Here is a 20,115-nt window from a genome sequence, read left to right as displayed (position 1 = left end):
TCTCTCTCTCTCTCTCTCTCTCTCTCTCTCTCTCTCTCTCTCTCTCTCTCTCTCTCTCTCTCTCTCTCTCTCTCTCTCTCTCTCTCTCTCTCTCTCTCTCTCTCTCTCTCTCTCTCTCTCTCTCTCACAGGTTTTTGGGGTCGGCGTCCATGGGGAATCAGTCAAGGACGCCCACAGAAAAGATAGCATTCTGATATTCCCCCACATACAGAGCATTAATCTAACACAATCTCAGGTGAGATTCATGCATGTGGTTTTGGTGTTTGCTTAGTTGTGCACTAACACACGCAGATGTTCTTTTATGTTTACTATTCTTTGTGCTGGATGACATATGAGGTCCAGTGACAGCTGGTGCTTCTGTCTTCTATTACTGTCATAGCCATTAAAACGCACACACACACTCTCTCACTCTCTTTCTCTGTGGTCAATACAAACTAAAGTGAGAGTTGATCATATTTTTCTTATATATATATATATATATATATATATATATATATATATATATATATATATATATAATATTTACATAGAAAAAAAAAAGTGTATTATTTTAGAAATATGGCCATAATTATTGTTGGACTTTGTCATAAGCACCCTCAAAGCCAGCATCATAAGATCACCTTCTGTTTCTTCTCAATGTTAATGGTTTGACAGAGGTAGATGATGCAGTCTGTTTCATCTCATATCTGTGTTCGGCTGGTGTTTGTCTCTCATAAACAAGTTTAAATTTAGACACACTTCTGCTATAGTGGCCACATTCAAAATGAGCTCTGAGTTAGACACTGCATGACAGAACAATTTAGTGTCTAATGCTTTTATTTGGACAAGATGACCCATCCTTACCTTGATACATAGACTATAGAGGAATATGGTGTGTGAATTCAAGCCATTTCTCTTCACTAATTTTAGCCTAATTTGATGCTTGGGGTGATTATTTGTACTGTGACTAAAGCCATTGCTTCTACCTAATTAGATAAATGCGATTGCAATCATATTATTGACCAAATAAATCCCTTAGGAATGGTGATGAAACCCAACTGTTTACCTGCTGTAATTTGACCAAGTGTTGTGTGGCTGACGTGTTAGAAACTAGTGTATGTGAAACATGCCACCTCAAAACAGCTTGCTAACAACAAAATCTTGTTTAAATTAACCCGGTTACTCTTGCATTTCACACACAATATATCATTTAAGTATCAAAATTGCAATGTGTGCATTCCCAGTAGTCGCATGACAGGATGTTTAATGTCGAGTTGGGATTATGGTTGACCATTCATCACAGTTTACAACAGATGGGATTTGTAGATTATTTGCAAAAGTTTATCCATAAAAAAATGAAGGTTTAAAACTTGCATGCGTTTTTAGGCCCTGTTGTCTAAGAGCTTTTCAAAAGAGTTTAGTAATTTTTTGTAACTTCAACAGATTAATTGGATTATTTATTTATTTTTAAACACTTTAAATATTTTATTTCAAATTTCTTTTATTGGGTTTTTTACGTGGAATATCAATTACAACATTAAGTTTATAATTATTCTTTCATTTTGTTTGTTAACACTACCCCAAATAAACACTTCCCTCCCTCAACAGCCTCTAACTTTCCATAAAAAAATTTAATAAACATAATAAAAAAATAAACTAATAATAATAATAATAAAGATAAGTACATAAAAAAAAGAAAAAACAGGAAAATTTAAAATATATATTCATATATTATTGCTCAGTTTTAGAATCAAGAGGGGTAGCCAGCAGATAATCTAAAAAGGGACACCACAACTTGTCAAAGGTCTTTAAAGAACCAGTAAGTGATAGTCTAATATTATTATTATTGTTTTATTTTTTTATTTGGCCTATACAGTCTTATTTTTACATGTGAGTAATCGATTCCTGTACATAAATACTGTTCTGAAAAGCATAAAGCATTTTTATTTAATGTGTGTCTTTGCTCTATTGTATTTATTTATGTCTAGTTTGTGTATTATATATTCTAGATGCACCTCCCAAACACTATCACACCAATCACTCTAGAATGATGAATTCTTACCAAAAAGTCAACTGGTGAAATTGCAGTTATATCGCAAAACATATTGCTGAAAAACAAAATATTGCAATGTCATTTTTTTTTTTCTCAAGATGTTGAAGCCCATATTCATTATCATATTGCAGTTAGAGATGTGCAAAGTACTAACTTCTGTACTTCGCTACAAATTTTAAGTGCTGCTGAGTTGATTTTTGAAGACCACTGACTGGCCATTGTGTGCAAAGGCTCAATGGTAATGACTGTGATTGGACATGAAAGCATTTTGAAAGACATCTCTGTCAGCTCATCTGCCAGCAAATTGCTCATATATCTGCTCACAGACAAATCCTCTAATGGCTTTCAAATGCTCCAGTATCCATATATATGTGCAATCACTGAAAAATGTCAAGCAATGATTATTGTAGCTAATCACAGTCATATCTGTTAAGCACATGAACACAATGGCCAATTAGTAGTGTTTAAAACCTGCTTAACAACACTTAAATGTTAGAGGGAAATAAAAGTTTGTTTAAATTACAGTACTAGTTGGTATTTTCGACATCATTAATTGCAGTGCCTATTTTTTTTTTTTTACAGAGAATTAGGGTCCTAATCATACACCCGGCATAAGGCACTAGATGTGTATGGTGCGTTTTGTTGCTATTAAACGACCAGCGCAACAGTCATTTTGGCATAAAATAGCATAGGAATAGGATGCGTGTTAGGATATAACTCAGTTATTATTGTTAATTTATTTGTTTGCTGGAAATTAGAATTGAATTAAGAAATAGTTTTGCAACAAATTTATTGTGCTTAACTGAATTAAATATGTAGGCAAATGGATGTCTTCAGTGGAGTGAGTTTCTACCATTTCCTTACTCCACGAAAGTAAAGGAGTAAAGTAAAAAGAAGGTAAAGAGGCAGAATAAAAGGGGCTTGGTTTCTGTCCTCGTGCAGATGTTCTATATAACTTTTTTCTCGTTAGTGAAGCGTTCAGTTTTTCCACTTACAACGTCTGCAATGAAAATAGCAAATGCACCATGGTGTGACAAAACTGACTCTTAAAGGGGTTGTGAGATTGGTTTAATGCACATATTGCTTAAAACACACCCATAACTCATTAAGAGAATAAGCACAACCCTGTTAGACCATGCACCAGAGCATATTTTTCCATCCTTAAAATAGCAAAAGTGCATTCGGACATGTCTTAAATTCCTTAATGCTTTTGCACCTTGTGCTTTAGACTTTGCGCCTAGATCGTTAAATAAGAGCCCTCAGTGTCTTGCTGATGTATTTGCAAAAGTTGAATGAACTTTTATAGTGGTAAGCCCACTCAGACTACTTAGTGGTAAAATGGAGTTCCCTCCAGTCATTATTTATTTGTCCTCATGTCTTTACAGAATAGGAACGGCAATGACCACAAATTCCCATAATCAATCATCATTTAAATTAATGATTAATTAAATGACTTAATCATTAGCCTTATTAATATTATATTATATTATATTATATTATATTATAGCATATTATAGCATATTATAGCATATTATAGCATATTATAGCATATTATAGCATAATACAGGCATAACTTGTAATGACCAATGTACAATTTTGTGCCATCTCAAATGTTCACTCTCAACTGGTGCATGTGTGCTTGCATGTGAAGAAGTAGATTAAGGCAGTCCAATTGGCCCCATGTCGAGGAATAAGGGTCTTATCTAGTGAAAGGATCTGCCATTAGTCTTTTTATCCTTTATTTATTTGACTGGCCGATCGTTTTTTCCACCTCTTTTCCTCTTTCACCATGATGTCCATGCTAAATTGACTTTAAAGTTGAAAAGGGTTATCAACATTTAATCGATTGAGTAATTGTTTGCATTCCTCTTCCAAACTCACATGAATTTCTTTTTTCCATGCATTGCAAGAGGAGAATTTTAGCAGAATATTCAAGGTGCTCATTTCCATAAAGAGAATGGAGACCAGTGGCTGCTACATTAAAATAAAAGACAAAAGGATCTTTATATATAATTCACTGAATATCTTTCCCTTATCCTTAGCTGAGAAATGTGTTTTACGCACAAGTAGTTTAATCTTAACTTAAAATAATTTTTTATAAGCTTTGATATTTGTAATAACTGTTCTCTGGAAAATTTGGCAATGAAGAATAGTTTGTGCTAGACACTGTCATTCTCCTGTAACCAGCACTCATATTTTGAATATGCAGATGCACAGATGACATTTAGATTTAATATCAGCGTAAATTTCAGTCTTCATAAAAACAGGATTATGGCACTACAATTTTGATTTCCACTATATTGGTTTATTAGTGCTATGTTGCCATATGTGGAGCTTCACTAGCCCAATCACCATCTGCTTTGATTATATGGGCAAAAGAGTGCCTTTAACATTCTGCAGCTCCTTTTGTAAAGGACATACAGGTTTGGAATTACATGACGGTGAATAAATGATGAACAAATGAAACCTTTTGATAACTGTGTTGGTTTTGTTATTATTGATAGTTATGATCACATACATCTGCTTTCCTTTTTAAAGGTATAGTAAAATTACAATACAAATTAATATTCAAACAATACAAATGGTGTGCCGCCTCTTTGTCCTTTGTGTTAAAAATTGGCACACATATGCACAAAAATAAAAATTGTGTATTTCAGGCAACAGTAGATATATTATTATGTGCCAAGCATTGCTGTATTTAATAAAGTGTCTGCTAAATAATATAAGAACAAACATTTAGTAAATCTTTTGTTTAAAAGCATTGATTTTGCTCTTTTTCTTTTTTTGCAGGAAGATGCTTATAATATAACAATTTTAGGTCTGCTGCTTGACTGCAGTTTACCAAAAATGTTCTACAATCAGCCCCAGGTTTGAATATTACATTTAATAACTCTTGAAATTATGTATAATTTCAATTGAGCTGTAAGTCTTACTTTATCAAGTGTTCTGTCTCCCTCTCTCTCTCTCTCTCGAAAAAGTGTGCTGAATTTTCATTTAATTTTCATTCAGGTGTTCTTTTATGGCTGTGGAATTATATAAGGCTCTGCAGCCTGTCAATTGCATATAAAAAAAGCTTTTTTTTCTACATGGTTCAAAGATGCCCAAAGTAGAGTCCGTGGGCCAAAGTTGGCCTATGGTAACCTTTGATTTGGCCCAACATCACATCTAAAAGAGCGGGAGAATAATGGGGAGTTGGTTTGTGTGAATGCCTTTGACAGAGATCGTCATTGTGAATTTTACGTAATGTTTTGTTTCTTATTGCTGAGCTGAAAAGCCAACTGAACAATTAAATAAAATTTGTAAAAGAATCAGACTTTTTAAATGTAAATACTGTCACTTGACAGATAGAGGACAATGCACAAGACCTCGGTGAGCCAAGGCAGAAGCAGCTCGACTAGTGTATTCAGTATTGAACTCCATTGTGTTATAAATTGGATCGTTTATGTTTTTACTGTTATAAGTTCATTATAAAATGTTAAAAATAATACTGCATTAGTTATTATGATTTAAAGCAATATTTTCTTGTAGTTTTTAAATATATGGTAATAAATTAGCTTATTAATTAATTAATTAATTAATTAATATTCACCTTCAGCCCACAGCCCTCAATCAAGTTTGACTTCTGGCTCTTTATAAGAAAAAGATTGGGCACGCCTGCTTTAAAGTTTCCAATTGTATGTGTAAATGCAAGAAGGAAAAATCTGTTTGAAGGTCCTGCTTTACTGCTTGTTGCATGTCAAAGAAAATCAAATCCAAGTCAGAGAACACACAATAAATGCCATTTATTAGTAACTCCCCCCAAATAATTGATTTTCAACTCTCCAAAATTAGTCATCAGTTATGGGTGTATGCTTTTCAATATGTTAAATGAGGTAGACTCATCACAACATGACTATTTGACCAAAAGGAGGAGTTTAGAGAGACCTGAACTTATATTCAAGAAACATTTTATTTTACCTCTAAGAAACCTTTAAAATAACATAAAAGGGACACTATTAAATGCTTATACTTATAGTTAATTTAAAGTATATTTAATGTAAAGATATGTAGTTCACCCAAAAATGAAAAATCTGTCATCATTTGCATCATTCCCTCTTTACTTATTTCAAATCTGTGAGGGTTATTTCTTCTGTTAAACACAAAAGATATTTTAATGAAAGTTGGAAACCTGTAACCATTGACTTTCATAGTAGTTGTTTTGCCTACTATGCAAATCGATGTTTACATCTTTTAAGCTTTCTTTAAAATATCTAATTTTGTGTTTAACAGAAGAAAGAATTTCATAAAGGTTTAAGACCACTTAATGGTGAGTAAATAGTGCGTACATTCTAGTTTTGGGGTGAACTATCCCTTTAAGTGTGTAGTCCTGTTGGAAAGTCCTGGAATTAGATGTCAGAATGCAAGCTAATAACTCAGTAGGGAGTTGATGGATCTGTTAACAACTCTCTGCTCAGCGAACATGCATGCTGACATCTAATTCTTTTTATTGGAAGTTTACAGCTATAATCATCAAGTAAGTCGACAGCTTTGGTTGCATTAGTTTACAAGTTATCTGGTGTCTGAATGCTGAAACAGGGTAGGTCTTGTTTAGTTGGAGCGCTTTGCATTCCTGTGATTTATGTTGATGGGTGTGTAGCATGTTGATAAAGTATGTGCCTGCAGCCTTTACATTTCATTCTGTTTTCTCTCAGGGTTGGTGTTTAGTATCAGAGGAGGGAAGAATTGCTCTTCAGATCAGTCTTTCTGAAAGAGGGGAAAGGCCGACCCACCTGGACAAACTCAAGCCATACGTGCTGGAGAATATTGTGGTGCTGCTGGTCCTCCCACCACCAGAAGATGCTGTCTGTATGTCATTTTGTACTTTTTTTTTTTTTTTTCTCTATACGTGTTCTTGAATGTAGAATTTTGCTGTGTTAGGGGCCGTTAAATTTGTAAAAGAAAAAATTCAAACAGAAACATACAGCTTGTGTGCGCAAATAGGGAGTGTCTCACATTTTCTTTGTTGAAAACATCGCAACTAGGACTGGGTGACATTGCAAAAAAAATCACGATATCATGTTTCATATCATTCAATATCGATAACTGTTTAATATTTTTTAGAAATACATTTAGGAATATTAGGATTTTAATTTGCCAACATTACTAAGGCAAATAGTCTTAATAGTCAAAAACAAAAATATAAAAAAAAAATATTTGATTTCTTTATAAAATAAACTTAAGTGTTAAAGAGACTTGATAAATAAAATTTTACAAAGTGTGTGCAATGGTATAGGTAGATCAATATCTGTAAGGTGTCAATAATAATGGTAAACCTCAAACTCTGTAAATAAAACAAATTATGATAATCAACCATCATTATTCAATTACAAATTACAACATTACAAATAGTGAAGTTAAATGACTATATTACCCCCTATCCTAAAAAACTTTTTCAGATGGGGTGCTAGTGGCTGGGATGCACACGAAAAAAAACCAAAAGGTCGCTTGGCGACATCCTTGCATCCTTTTTTACATCCTTTTTTATTTACAATATCTTCACTGTTATTCTGACCTGAAGTGACAAGTGCGAGTGCGTAGTTTCCTTGACTATTTACAATGGACTTTGCTCTCGCGCTCCCCTGGCGTTTCTCGTAACTAGGCGACCATCAATCGTTTTCTCAGAGGATGACAAACGGACAAACCATTGCTGCAGCTCTGATGCAAGTTTATGGATAATAGTAAAAAGCACTGCAGTGTTTGGATTAGCTGGTGTTTGTCTGAGGTAATTAGTCTGCCATTATTACTGAAATGTGTATATTCCATACAAAGTGTGAAGCAGATTGGTTAGTTCAACTTGCATGAATCGCGCTGCGCTCGCTGCATTAAGAGAAGTTCATATGTTTTCAACTACGTGCATGCCCCTTGCACAACATGTGCGCGTCGCTCCAATGTGCACGTCGTGCAAGTCATGCGCCTCCATTGGAATTGACAAACTTGCACCCCCTTGTCTTATTGGCATTGCTTCCAAGGCTTAAAGGCCACATTTTAATAAAACTATAGCACTTTTAACCGAAACATACTCAATGCCGTCATTTTTTTTTCCAATATTGACAATGGTGTTTGGTCAATAAATATCAATACCGATTTTATCGCCCAGCCCTAATTTTAACTTTTCAGAGTGGTGCAAGTGCACTGCGAGAGGGTCTCACAAGCTGCAACACAACAGTGTTCATTTCGTCTATGTTTAAATTTAGTTACGTGACTAAAAACTATGAATGTGGATGCTCTGATCTGCTTATCTAATAGATGAACAGCGCATTATTGTTAACAAAAAGGACAAGACTAAAATGTAGTCAAAAAGATAACCAGCACTTTTTTTTGTTGTTATTTCTGTGTCTCTGAACTAAAAGCATTTTCATTATAAAGAATAAATTATGAATACATTTATTTTGTTAAAAGCACTTATAAACAAACAAACATAAATGTAATGCTCTCTTTTTAGAATAAGAACAGTTTGTTCTTTATGTTTTCTCTTTGTGATCTGGCATTTTAATGTTACATTTAAAGCTTGTTCATGCTAAATATAACTTTATTAATAAAATAAATCATTTTTGAGGTGGCAATACTATTATCCATAGATTCCAATCATAAACAAAAGCATAGGAATGCTAATTCTGCTTAAAGTTCCAAAGAACCGGAAGCTGTGATCTTTTTTTTTTTTTTTTTGTATTGTGACACAGTTCCTATAGAAACAGAATACTAAATGAGAAAACAGTGGGCGTGGCTTGTTTTTTCTACCGTTGGCTAAATGGATGTAGTAAGGCAGGCATTTCAATCAGAAACATTGGGAAATGGGTTTTAGAAGAGTGATTACAACCTAACAGACACCTCCTGCTCAGTGTTTCTGATTGTTGTCAAAACTGACAGTTGAACCAGCATGGTTAAGTATGTTAGCCACATCCATTACCTCAAAATCACATAATCTGATCATTTAACGGAAAAGAAACAAGGAGTGCATTTTCAGATTTGAATTGAAGATTATTAAGGCAAACAATTTTTTTGATCTTAATGACATGCACAGATGAATTGTTCATCACAAAACTTGCAATGTGAGCTTACAAAATCATATGGTTAGTTTTGATTTCTTGGGAACTTAAATGTAAAGTTAATGTAAAGTAAATGTAAAGTTAAAATATGTACAGTATTTGCACAGCCACAAAAATAGGGAAAAAATATTGTTCAAGAATCATTTTAGAATTGATAGAGACTCATAAATCGTAATTTAATCGGATTGTGAAGACCCTAAAGATCCCCACCCCTATGGAACACATTTTTTAGTTTACCAGTAAACTCGTTCTGGTAATTTTACAGCTGTTTACTAGTATTCATCTCTGGAAAGGGCTTAGGATGGATGGAACAGAACAGAAAAGGTAGATTAGAAAAGTTTCATTGCACAAATGCTATCATAATGTTGAACACAATGTGACACAAAGTGCATCTAGTGCATGAATGATGTGCTTAAAGTAACACAGCATGCTGTTCTCCAGTACCTTCAAAACTTTATTGCACAAAAGGAAGATATCAATGCATTGTGTATCTGTAAAACAGCTTATTGAGTCTTTTTTCCCATAAATTTTTTGTCATAGCGCTAGTGTGTAGGAGATTAGCAGGCACCTGACAGAATGCGACATTATTTAGAACGAGCAATTAACTGTAGCAAGATAAGAAGTCCTTTTATGCAAAACCACGGGCGTTTATCTACTGATCAATTATAATAACAGGAACATTGAGTCATCTTGGAGAGAGTTTGATTGTTGCCCATCATAAGCGAATGCAGTTTGAGCGATGAATGGAAAATGATTGAGAGGCACAAAGAAGCGAAGCACTGGCATGGACTTGTATTTAACCGCTTACATATTCTTATGTACTTCATACATTAAACTATTAGATGGCTTCAGATTTCTTGAAAGGTCTAGGTGATGAACACAGAATTGTGCCCCATTTTGCCTTTATGGCTTTTGTGGTGCTTAACCATATCACAGAATAGTACACATGCAATATCAGATTTGGATTGGTCTCATCAGGTTGATAACCAATCAATCAAAAACGCAATATTAAAATTACTGTCTGAGTATTGGATGCATTCCTAGTAGGGCAGTAATTTTTTTATGCGTTTCACTGGCTTAATGTGTTTTTCTGCTTTATTATTTATCCCAGTGGTCTTTGACTTTTTAAATGCCCATCAGCTGTTGTTTATGTAGCTATGATTCTCATACCACACATTAAAATGTAAATTCTTGGTCTCAGTTTGAATACATTTGTGGTGTAAGTGGACAAATTATGGTGTGGCCACCATGTTCATGCTCCTTATGTGTGGTTGTCATGATTTTTTATATTTTTACACACTTTTTTTATGTTGGACCTCGGGATTGCACCTTTAGGCTTGTGGGATTTTAGATGAGGTCATAAAAGTCTCATGACATATAAACGGGAATAGGAACTACAGCAGTAGAAGGGTATTTTTCTTATTAAAAAAAAACAACAAAAGAACATTTGAAATTTAAATACTATATATATATTTTTAACAACTATTTTTAATTTAAACATTATCATACAAATTGGCAGGTTTAATTTTTCAGTTTAGCGAAAAAGGATAAAAAAACTGCAAAAACAAAAATACAACAAGAATAGTATAGATTCATAATACCTTCATACACTTTGAAAAAAAGAAAAGAAAAATAAATAACAATACTAATATTAAATAATACAGCAATAACATATTTGTTTACTCTATATACTTTTCATGTCCATCTTTTCAAGAAAAGAGGCACCATCTAGACCAGGGGTTGGCAAACTCGGTCCTGGAGGGCCGGTGTCCTGCGTAGTTTAGCTTCAACTGTAATCAAACACACCTGAACTTACTAATCAGTGTCTCCAAGATCACTAATTATCTATAAGCAGGTGTGTTTGATAAGAGTTGGAGCTAAACTGTGCAGGACACCGGCCCTCCAGGACCGAGTTTGCCCACCCCTGATCTAGACTTTCCAGAAAGTCATAGAATATTTTCCAAACAGACCAAAATATTTGAATTTTGTTTTAAAAAAAAAAATAGGTTATCTCGTCTAAGGCAAGGCAAGAGGTCATCCCCTTTATTATATGCCCCGCAATTACATGATTAGCTTCCAGCAAAAATAAAATTAACAACAATCTTTCATGTTTGGTCACATTAAAGTTCAATGGACAAATATGCAATATACACAAGCTGGGATCAAGAGGAATTACTTTACCAATGATTTGATTTACAATATTCAGTATTTTACCCCAAAAACAACACTCCCGCATACAATAAAAATAAAGTTACCATCTCTTGTTTACATTTATAGCATTTATCAGGGATATTTGGGTTAAAATGATGCAACTTAACTTGAGTTATATACTGTCTACTCAGCCATTTATATTGAATGAATCTAAAATGAGTGCTTGTTGTCTGAGTTTGGGCTTTTAGACAAGCTTCTTGCCACTCTTCCTCAGTTATATCAGCCTGCAGCTCAAGTCTGTCATTAAATGAGTCTCTTGATTTTTCCATCAACAGTTTATATAAAACAGATACCTGGCCTCTACCTTTTAAACAGTTAAGTGTAATATTTTCCAAAATAGAATGAGGGTTTTCAGCCAAATGGTGATCTTGTTTTGACGTAATAAAACTATGCAATTGCAAATATTTGAAAAAGTGCTTTTTTTTTTTTTAAATGGCACTTTTTCTTAATTTCTTCAAAGGACATAAAGTTTTCTTTATAATAGAGATCAGACACCATGCTAATACCTAATTTTATTAAAACCAAATTTTAAAACCTGGATCAGCTCTACCAGGGTGAAAATTTTTATTCCCAAAAATTGGTGAGAAAAGCGAGAGTAAGAGCCTCAAACCAAATTGCTATGGTATTTCTGGTAAATTGATTTTTAGTACAGTTTAGTATCTGCTGAATACGGATATATATTCAAAGCAATTGGAGTTGAGTGGGCCTCTATAGAAATCCAGGTAGGAGGGTACTCTTTCTCAAAATAGAACATTGCTGCTCTGATTTGAGCAGCCCAGTAATACAAATACTATTATTTAATGCAAAATTATTTTGCTAGATAGTTATTCAGTCCTACTGGACATTGTTTGCACTGTCCAATTAGTAATTTGTAAAAAAAATATATATATATTAATAATAATAAATATAATAATAGCATACATTAATCAAAAATGGCAGTATATAGTTTCCTGTGAAAAAGGGATTTCTTTATGCAAATAAAGACAGCTAATCTCTACACAAACAATACATAAACACACTGATGTTGTGTGAAGCAGAGAGCAGTTACAATGTGCTCAGATGGATGACAGTAGAGCTCAACTTCCTTAAATAATGAACATAATCATAGATCCAATCATTTTTTTTTTAATGCGCTTAGTTAGTTCAGTGAAGTTTAAAGCCAAAGTTGACCTTTTGTATTCTTTTATTTGGCCCGCCTGAAAGAAAATGGTTGGGATGGGTTGAAAAATGCCTTTAACAGAGATTGTCATTTCTATTTTAATGTAACCTTTCGTTTGTTTGTTAGTTTGTTTTATTGTTGAACTACAAAAAAGCAAATTGAAATTAAATGTTTCAATTTAATGTTGTAAATTAATCAGATTTTTTTTTGAAAATGTGCATAATATCACTTAACGAATAGGGGACAAAGCAGAAGAGATCAGCGTGCAGATCAAGGCAAAGGCAGCTTCAGCATGACTAGTGTATTTGGCATTGAACAAAATTGTTTGGATTTTTAAGGTTGTATTGTAATAAGTTTGTTAAAATAATATACATTTAAAAAAATATATGAATGCATTAGTAAATATGGCTGAAATAGTTTTTTCAGTGTATTTATAAATTTTATGAAATAAATTAGGAAATTTACTTTCGGCCCACAGCTCTCAATCAAGCTTGGATTTTGGCCCTTCATAAGAAAATGTTTGGGCACCCCTGGTTTTGATGATGTTTTGGTCCTGTTTGTACAACCATGACAAAGTATTTTAAGTTGTTTACAGAAAAATCTTTGATTGTGTTGGTGCACTTCATGCACATTAATTATTTCATGTATAGCACAGCTAGCATGACAATGCGCACTGTTCATCAAAATAAATGCAAATACATTTAGGTGTTATTCTGAGACAGGTGCAGAGCAGGAACATCACGGTAGAGGATATATTCACGCAATTTGCAAATTCAAACATGAAAGCACTATTCAATAACATGTCCTGAGGCAAGTTTACAGTATAGCCTGTTAGCCAACAACTTGGCTAATGAAAATGTGCCATTGACAGAAATCTTTGTTCGCTCAACCACTGATCTGTAAACACACTCACACTGGGGGAAATCAATGAGGATAGCATCTTTTTTTTAAAGTAGCCAATCGACTAACCTAACTTACCAAATTCTCAAAGCTTTCTGGTAAAAATACTCCTTAAAAATGCAAGCAACACCTCTGTGAACTTCTAGCAACACTGAGAAAAGAAACGCATACAACCCATGTCTCCTGAATGTTCACAAACAGGGAAGATAGAAGCGTCAGAAGTAATAGTATTAACTAAACTAGTAAACTCGTACATTAAGTTTATCTCATCAATGATCACCTTAATAATACTGTAACATTCAAACTAGCAAAATAAACATTGGAAATAATTAATATATCAAGAAATGTTTTCAATATTAGCGTTAACCCTATCTTTTATGCTGTATTTGGATAATCCTTTGATCTGATGCATAATCGCTTTTTTCAGAATAAATATAGTTTATAGCCCGTTACGGAATCATTTTTAAATGATTAGACATATGAACAAATACATTTTTATATAAAATACATCTGTGAAATGAATAAAAAGATAACCCACCCAAACATGATATAACAAAAGTGAACCATAACTTCCTAGTATTGTACATGGGTTACCTACCTGCATTTCCAACTTTTTGTTGACAGCAAAGCCACCACCGCCCTACAAGTAGCTTCTTGTTATATTACAGCACCACCTTGTGGATTTGGTGGCTTTTATAATTTCTTCTCCAAATGAAGGACAGCAAGACCGTTTTCTAAAGTATGTTTTGTAATGTAAATTTGTTTCTAATCTACAGCAGATCCCAGAATAGGAGTGTTCATGTTGAACTCGGGGGTTAAAAAGCTCTTTGTTAAGGTATGTGCACATACGTTGACATTGTTCTGATGTTTTTAATTATGCATGTATATAATTAGATGACATTTAATAACGTGGGTCACAATGCATGACTTAAAGGAGATCCAGCTTTTGTCAAGAACAGACAGCAATGTTGAACTCACTGAAGTCCTGCTCAAGCCTTCTGCTACTAACTTCACTCAAGTGGCTTCACTCTTCTGTAGACGTCAGTATTTTACTCTCCACATTGATTTTTCATATTGTACATGCTACAGTGTTAGCCAGGTTTATTTGATTGTCTTTGTTTTTGGTTTCAGACTCATTGACGGCTAAAAGTAAAAGGTGTTCAAGTCAGTTCAGCTTACACATTTTAGCAAACAGAACAGTGAATTTATATCCACTGCTGCAAAGAACACACAGGTAAGGAGTTCTGTGTTGATGTATATGAGTGAATTGATGTATTGAATTTATTGAAGTGTGTTTTCTGTGTTGGCATTATCTGTATTGAAATATCTCTGATGGGCAACAAGTATACATACTTTATGGCAAAGAAGGAAATTGTTCCAACATTAATTGCTTTTTTTTTTTTTTTTTTCAAATTTAAGTTATTATTGTGCAAGAGATTGCTTGTTAAATAAGTAATTCTGTACTATATCTGCTATTTATGATTTAAAATATTTTTACTTAGCAATTTTATCTCTTTCTAAAATAAAAAATATATAGTTATTTTAAATGTAAGGAAATTTCACAATCATATTTCAATATTTACTATTTACTATTTACTGTTTGATTTTTAATTTTTTTTTATTTTGATCAGATGAATTCATTAAAAACATATTTTAAAAAACTGTACTTATCCATATACACTGTGTCCGCAAGGTCTTAAAGTCTTAAATTCACTGAAATATTGTGTTGTGTGCCTTAAATCATTTTAAACAGGTCTTAAATTGTCCTTTGTCCAAGTAAAGCTTCCCAATCGGGCCGATATCCATCCAATCACCTACAGTCCTTCTTAATAAAATCAAGGAAAGAAAACTAAAAACAATCACACAGTTCCTCGTGATAATAACAGAGCAATAAATCTTCCATTCATACAAAAAACTTTTTACAGAAATAATGGGGAGTAAACATAATATTTAGAAATAGGCATGAAACTTAAGGTTTTATAACAGAAACGCATTAGGTTGAATAGAAATTATGCTCAATCAATTTGTAGTGTATACAAATGTTAGGATGTGGTGTGAGAAAGTAATTGCATGGTTCCTTTGAGTCTTTAGTATTCTTTGTACAGTGTTGTTTTTCTCTCTTTGTGTTTCAGATGGTCAGTCTCTGAGCTGAGTCCTTTAATTCAGATCAGACAGAAGCAGAGGGGCTCAGAGCATGTGGAGCTCTGGCTGACAAACCCTTTCCCCTTCTCCTTTAGAATCACTAACATCTCCCTGTCCCAGCAGAAACTCTTTAAGGTAATGCTTAACCCAACCCCTGAAGGTGTAGGGACCCAGTGACACAAATGAGGGGATTGTAGGAATCCTGAGAACATTTAGTTGATTTTTTTTTTTTTTTTTTTAAATCTTAACACTTTATACAGTGTCCTCCATTTTAAGTTTCAGTTAGAATCGTAAATAATTCTACATTACATGCAGTAACCCCAATCCCAACACTATCCCTAACTTTATAGTAAGTACATGTTGTACATTGTTATTACTCAATACTTAAATGTACAGTTACACATTAAGCTACAGTGTAGCCAACAAAAAAAGCCTGTTTTATATTTCAACTTTGAGTGATCACGTACACCACTGCACACACATGACATGTAGCTAATGCAGTTGTGAGCATTTATACTTCTGCATTCTGTCTGTGTCGCTCTGCAACACTTCTGAAATTCTTGTAGACAGTGGGGTTTCTATGTGCCACTATGTTGAGTTTATTTGCTGGTGTTTGGGCTTTTTTGAGTAAAAGTAAGAAATTGACAACAAAGTTTACCTTTATAATCTTTAAGATTATATAATCTATTAAGATAAACATTTTCCCGTCTTTTAGAGTGTAAATTTAACAACATCTGTGGAAGTGAGCTCGGGGAGCTGGAAGCTTCTCTCTCTTCAGCTCCTCGGCAAATCTTTACCTATCAACCACAGAACCACAATTATCCTGGCAACCAGTGTTGGGCTCCCACTAGAGCTTCACCTGCAAACATATTCTTCCTCAAAGGTAAAACTTCACTATATAAACACAAACTTTAATAAGACCAAACATGCATCCAAATAGAGAGATGCGATTCACTCATACTTTCTGGTTATGTTTAAATGTATTCACTATAAAGCTATCCTCAGACGCCAATTGTTTCTTGTGGGGATGTCTGTAAATAAAAAATCTCAAATTAAATGCATGATTTCAGGCTGAAGATAAATTTGTGGTGGACTTTTGAGTTTGTAATTCTATAAACCCGTAACTGTGTGTCTCACAGGATCATTCATTTGTTTAGTCAGATGAGAATATTAATATCATCAAATCTGGCCTGTTAAAAACCACACAAAAAAGGTGGCTTTTAACAGCTAGTCAATGATAAATCGTCTGTATATATGAGATGCCGCCACTTTGTACAGTAGCAATTTGCAGTAATTTGCATTAGTGTATTTCAGGGGTCAAAAAAGGATTTATAAATTATTTGAACTGATCTCAGAGATGTGGTTTTGGCCGGCAATTATATCACCACACAACCTTTGTGTTTGTCAAAAAACAGTAGGTAATTCGTCTAGGGATTTTCATGTGGGTCGTGAGAGAAAAACAGACAATTTAGATTGGGACAGCTATAAAATCACCAACTGGCCTTGTAAGTGATGAAAATCCATTACATCCCCTTGAGAAACAATGACCGTCTGAATAGGGCTTCAGATAGAATGCTATCAGTTGATTTATTTGATCTTCTAAACTTTGCTACCCTTTTTTTCTAAATGAATGTCTATTTCCTCAGCAGGGAGATGTTATTTTTGAGTCTTCTGAGGAGTGTGAACGACTCTGTCCTCTCCGTATGTCTAGGGCAGGTGAGACAAAAAGGAAACTTTTAAGAATTTTTCTAAACCTGTGGTTTGCAACCTTTTAGACTCTTATTATGCCTTTCGTTGAGTTCCACTTGTTTATTAACTTGTTCTCAACCCTAGTTTTGTTTTCAACTATAAAAAAAAGTAGTTCTTGAGAATTTAGAACTTCTTTTAAGGTCTCCACATCATTTTTGTTTTTCAGTGAATTACAAGACTAGCACTAGCTGTGATCCCACCTTAAGCCAAATGAAAAAATTCCCTGACTTTTCTCTGACTTTTATTACTAAAAAGCTGAATTGCCATGTCTTAGGCAGCTAGGCAGCTGTTGGGTTGAGCTTCTAAAATTTTGTGATTCTGTGAAATCAGAGGAGCTTGGATTTCTTTTTTGATTTCCTGCAATTTTTGGCCACACTGTAAAACAATATCCATAAACTAACAGGTTTCTGTATTTTGTGATTTTGTTTTTTTCACCATTTCTTTATGCTTTTTATCTTAAAAAAAAAAATTTATTTCGTGGAAAAAACAATTGTTCTTGAGGTGAAAAAATATAAATGAAGAACTATGATGTGTAATTTTGTGTATATTTTCACAGCAAGACAACACAAGAAATGCTGTAAATTATGCCACAAAGTTTGAGAAAAGCATCGCAATAACGGTGATTTTAGACTGCAAAAATCATGAATTCTGACTGTATTTCAGGTTCTGCATTTGATTGCTGGTTGCCAAGCAGAAAAATTAATAAAATGTCAGTGAACATAACCTAACCATAAAAACAGGAAAATGTGAAAAAAAATGTTTTAATTAATGGGAAGTAAAATTTAAAATGACAAACAAAAATTCCCTGACTTTTCATAACTTGGACTAAACAAATTCCCTGACACCCAATACTTGGAATAGACCTTTTAAAATTCCATGAAATTCTAAAATATCCCGTGACTTTGACAAGTCAGTCGTGATGTTTTGGTGTTGATTTGTAATAAGATTTTTTATTTTGCAGTTTTTTCCTGATAAAATATTTTAGATCTTAGTTGTTTTAAGATTTTATTAAATGACATTTTACAGGTCTAGAAATCACAGATTTAAAATGAAAAGTTTAAAATATCAAAATAATTCCTGAATTTCCTGAAACAAGTCATCAGTGACTCCCATCTTCTCCCATCTCCTGCACAAATGTACATGGGTTTGTAACAACCATTGGTAGTGAATTATTGGTAGACTAAAGTCATTTAGTAACCTTCAGAGTAGTGATCTTGTCATATAAATTGCCTGTTGTCAGGAGGGCCCAATCCTGCTACTGGTCCTGAAGGAGTGCTGTCTTTCATGTTTTAGCTTCTAACCCTAATGAAACTCATGAACCAGAAAATCAAACTCTCACTTGTCTAGCTCAAAACATCCAGACAGGTGTGTTGAGGCAAAATGGAGCTAAACTCTGCAGAACAGTGACCTCCAGGACCTGCTTTAATATTTTAAATATTATCTTTTAAAAAATGTAAATAAATAAATATTGAATGTTCTTGTGTGCAGGACGTGCAGAGTGGCAGCAATCACTTCTCCCAGAATCCTCCTCTTCACTCTGGAGAGTGGACAGCAGTCTGGCCTCTGCCCTGTGCAGTCGTTGGCACTGTAGCAAAGAGCTCTCCTGCAGGTGAACACTAAAGGCTTGGCATTTTGTGTGCTATTCAAACATACACATACACTGCACATGTAAATACAGTTTCTTTACATAAATGTTTCTCTGCCTTCAGGTGGCCTAGACTTCCTGAAGATCACTCCTCACCCCTAGACTTTGGTGCCACACCTGTTAATGATAGTAAGGTATGCAAATAAAAAAAAAAAAATCATTTTATGACGTGTGTCAAGCGAAGCGTTTTTGGACTGCAGAAATACGAGATGAGAGTTGTTGTTTTTTCTGCTGTTGTCAATGGAAGTGCTGTGTTTTAATACCCCAGCAGTGTAGCAAAAACACTCGTTTTCAAGTACTGTAAGAATCTTCAAATGGCTATTAAATATCACATTTTGATGCGTCACATGGGTTGCTCATGTCAATCATAAAATTTTACATTCTACATTTAATTTGTATAAGACACAGGTGTCAAACTGGAATCCTGGAGGGCCGCAACTCTGCACAGTTTAGCTTTAACAATAATTAAATGCACCTGATCAGTCTAATTGAGTCCTTCAGGCTAGTTTTAAACCCCCAGGTAAGTGTATTGAAATAGTGTTGGAACTAAACTGTGCAGGGCTGCGGCGCTCCAGGAGGTTGACACCCCTGTAGGGTTGGGCTAATAGACGATGTCATCGTCCATCGCCGATGGCCAATAGACAACACGAGAACCCGCTCGAGAAAAATACACACTTAGGCCCCGTTTACACTAATATGTCTTCGTTTTAAAATGGCATTTTAAAATGGCAGAACAGTGCATGTCGGACAGGTCATCCAGGATGTACCGCTGGATTGCGTCTCACTGTAGTTGTTAAACGTGATATTTAATTCATCTTGTCTCTATCTAACGACTCTTCGATCTTTTGAATCTATCAGGTAACGTGTCACAGCGTCAGTACACTGCTTCAATCTTTCACTTTACTTGTACTTCGTAATTTTAGTGAAAACCTCAGATACTGTTTGTTGGGCACATTTTTTACCAACCAAGTTTGTGGACACCATTATAACGACACTGATCACTCTGCCTATTCATGCAAGAGTCCCGCGGAAAAAATGATTGACAGGTGGTAATTTGTGTGTAACTTATCTTTATTTATTTATGATTTGTTTATGGGTAAAACAAAGACCATGCGGGTCAGGTAGTTGAAATGGTAGGGTACAAATAATTTATTCGTTATGAATTTATTAATTACTCATAAATAATTGATTC

General features: G+C 34.1%; 1 protein-coding gene across 1 annotated transcript in view; it reads left to right on the top strand.

The window, feature by feature from the left end:
• Window positions 1–124: 124 nt before the first annotated feature.
• The window catches only part of tmem131l (transmembrane 131 like), a gene marked incomplete at its 5' end in the record, with an annotated part of 42,241 nt that continues 22,250 nt past the window's right edge, over window positions 125–20,115 (top strand). Inside the window, 11 exons of the mRNA XM_056453415.1 lie at window positions 125–235; window positions 4,823–4,900; window positions 6,724–6,877; window positions 14,164–14,222; window positions 14,322–14,427; window positions 14,519–14,621; window positions 15,520–15,664; window positions 16,245–16,412; window positions 17,176–17,245; window positions 18,767–18,887; window positions 18,988–19,057. Of these exons, the coding sequence (XP_056309390.1) occupies window positions 125–235; window positions 4,823–4,900; window positions 6,724–6,877; window positions 14,164–14,222; window positions 14,322–14,427; window positions 14,519–14,621; window positions 15,520–15,664; window positions 16,245–16,412; window positions 17,176–17,245; window positions 18,767–18,887; window positions 18,988–19,057 (1,185 nt within the window). The remainder of the gene's footprint in view (window positions 236–4,822; window positions 4,901–6,723; window positions 6,878–14,163; window positions 14,223–14,321; window positions 14,428–14,518; window positions 14,622–15,519; window positions 15,665–16,244; window positions 16,413–17,175; window positions 17,246–18,766; window positions 18,888–18,987; window positions 19,058–20,115) is intronic.

This window comes from Danio aesculapii, chromosome 1 (assembly GCF_903798145.1).
Source record: "Danio aesculapii chromosome 1, fDanAes4.1, whole genome shotgun sequence".
In the NCBI taxonomy this organism is placed as follows: domain Eukaryota; kingdom Metazoa; phylum Chordata; class Actinopteri; order Cypriniformes; family Danionidae; genus Danio; species Danio aesculapii.
Note: the sequence above shows the minus strand (reverse complement) of the source record. Positions and strands in the feature narration are given on the sequence as shown.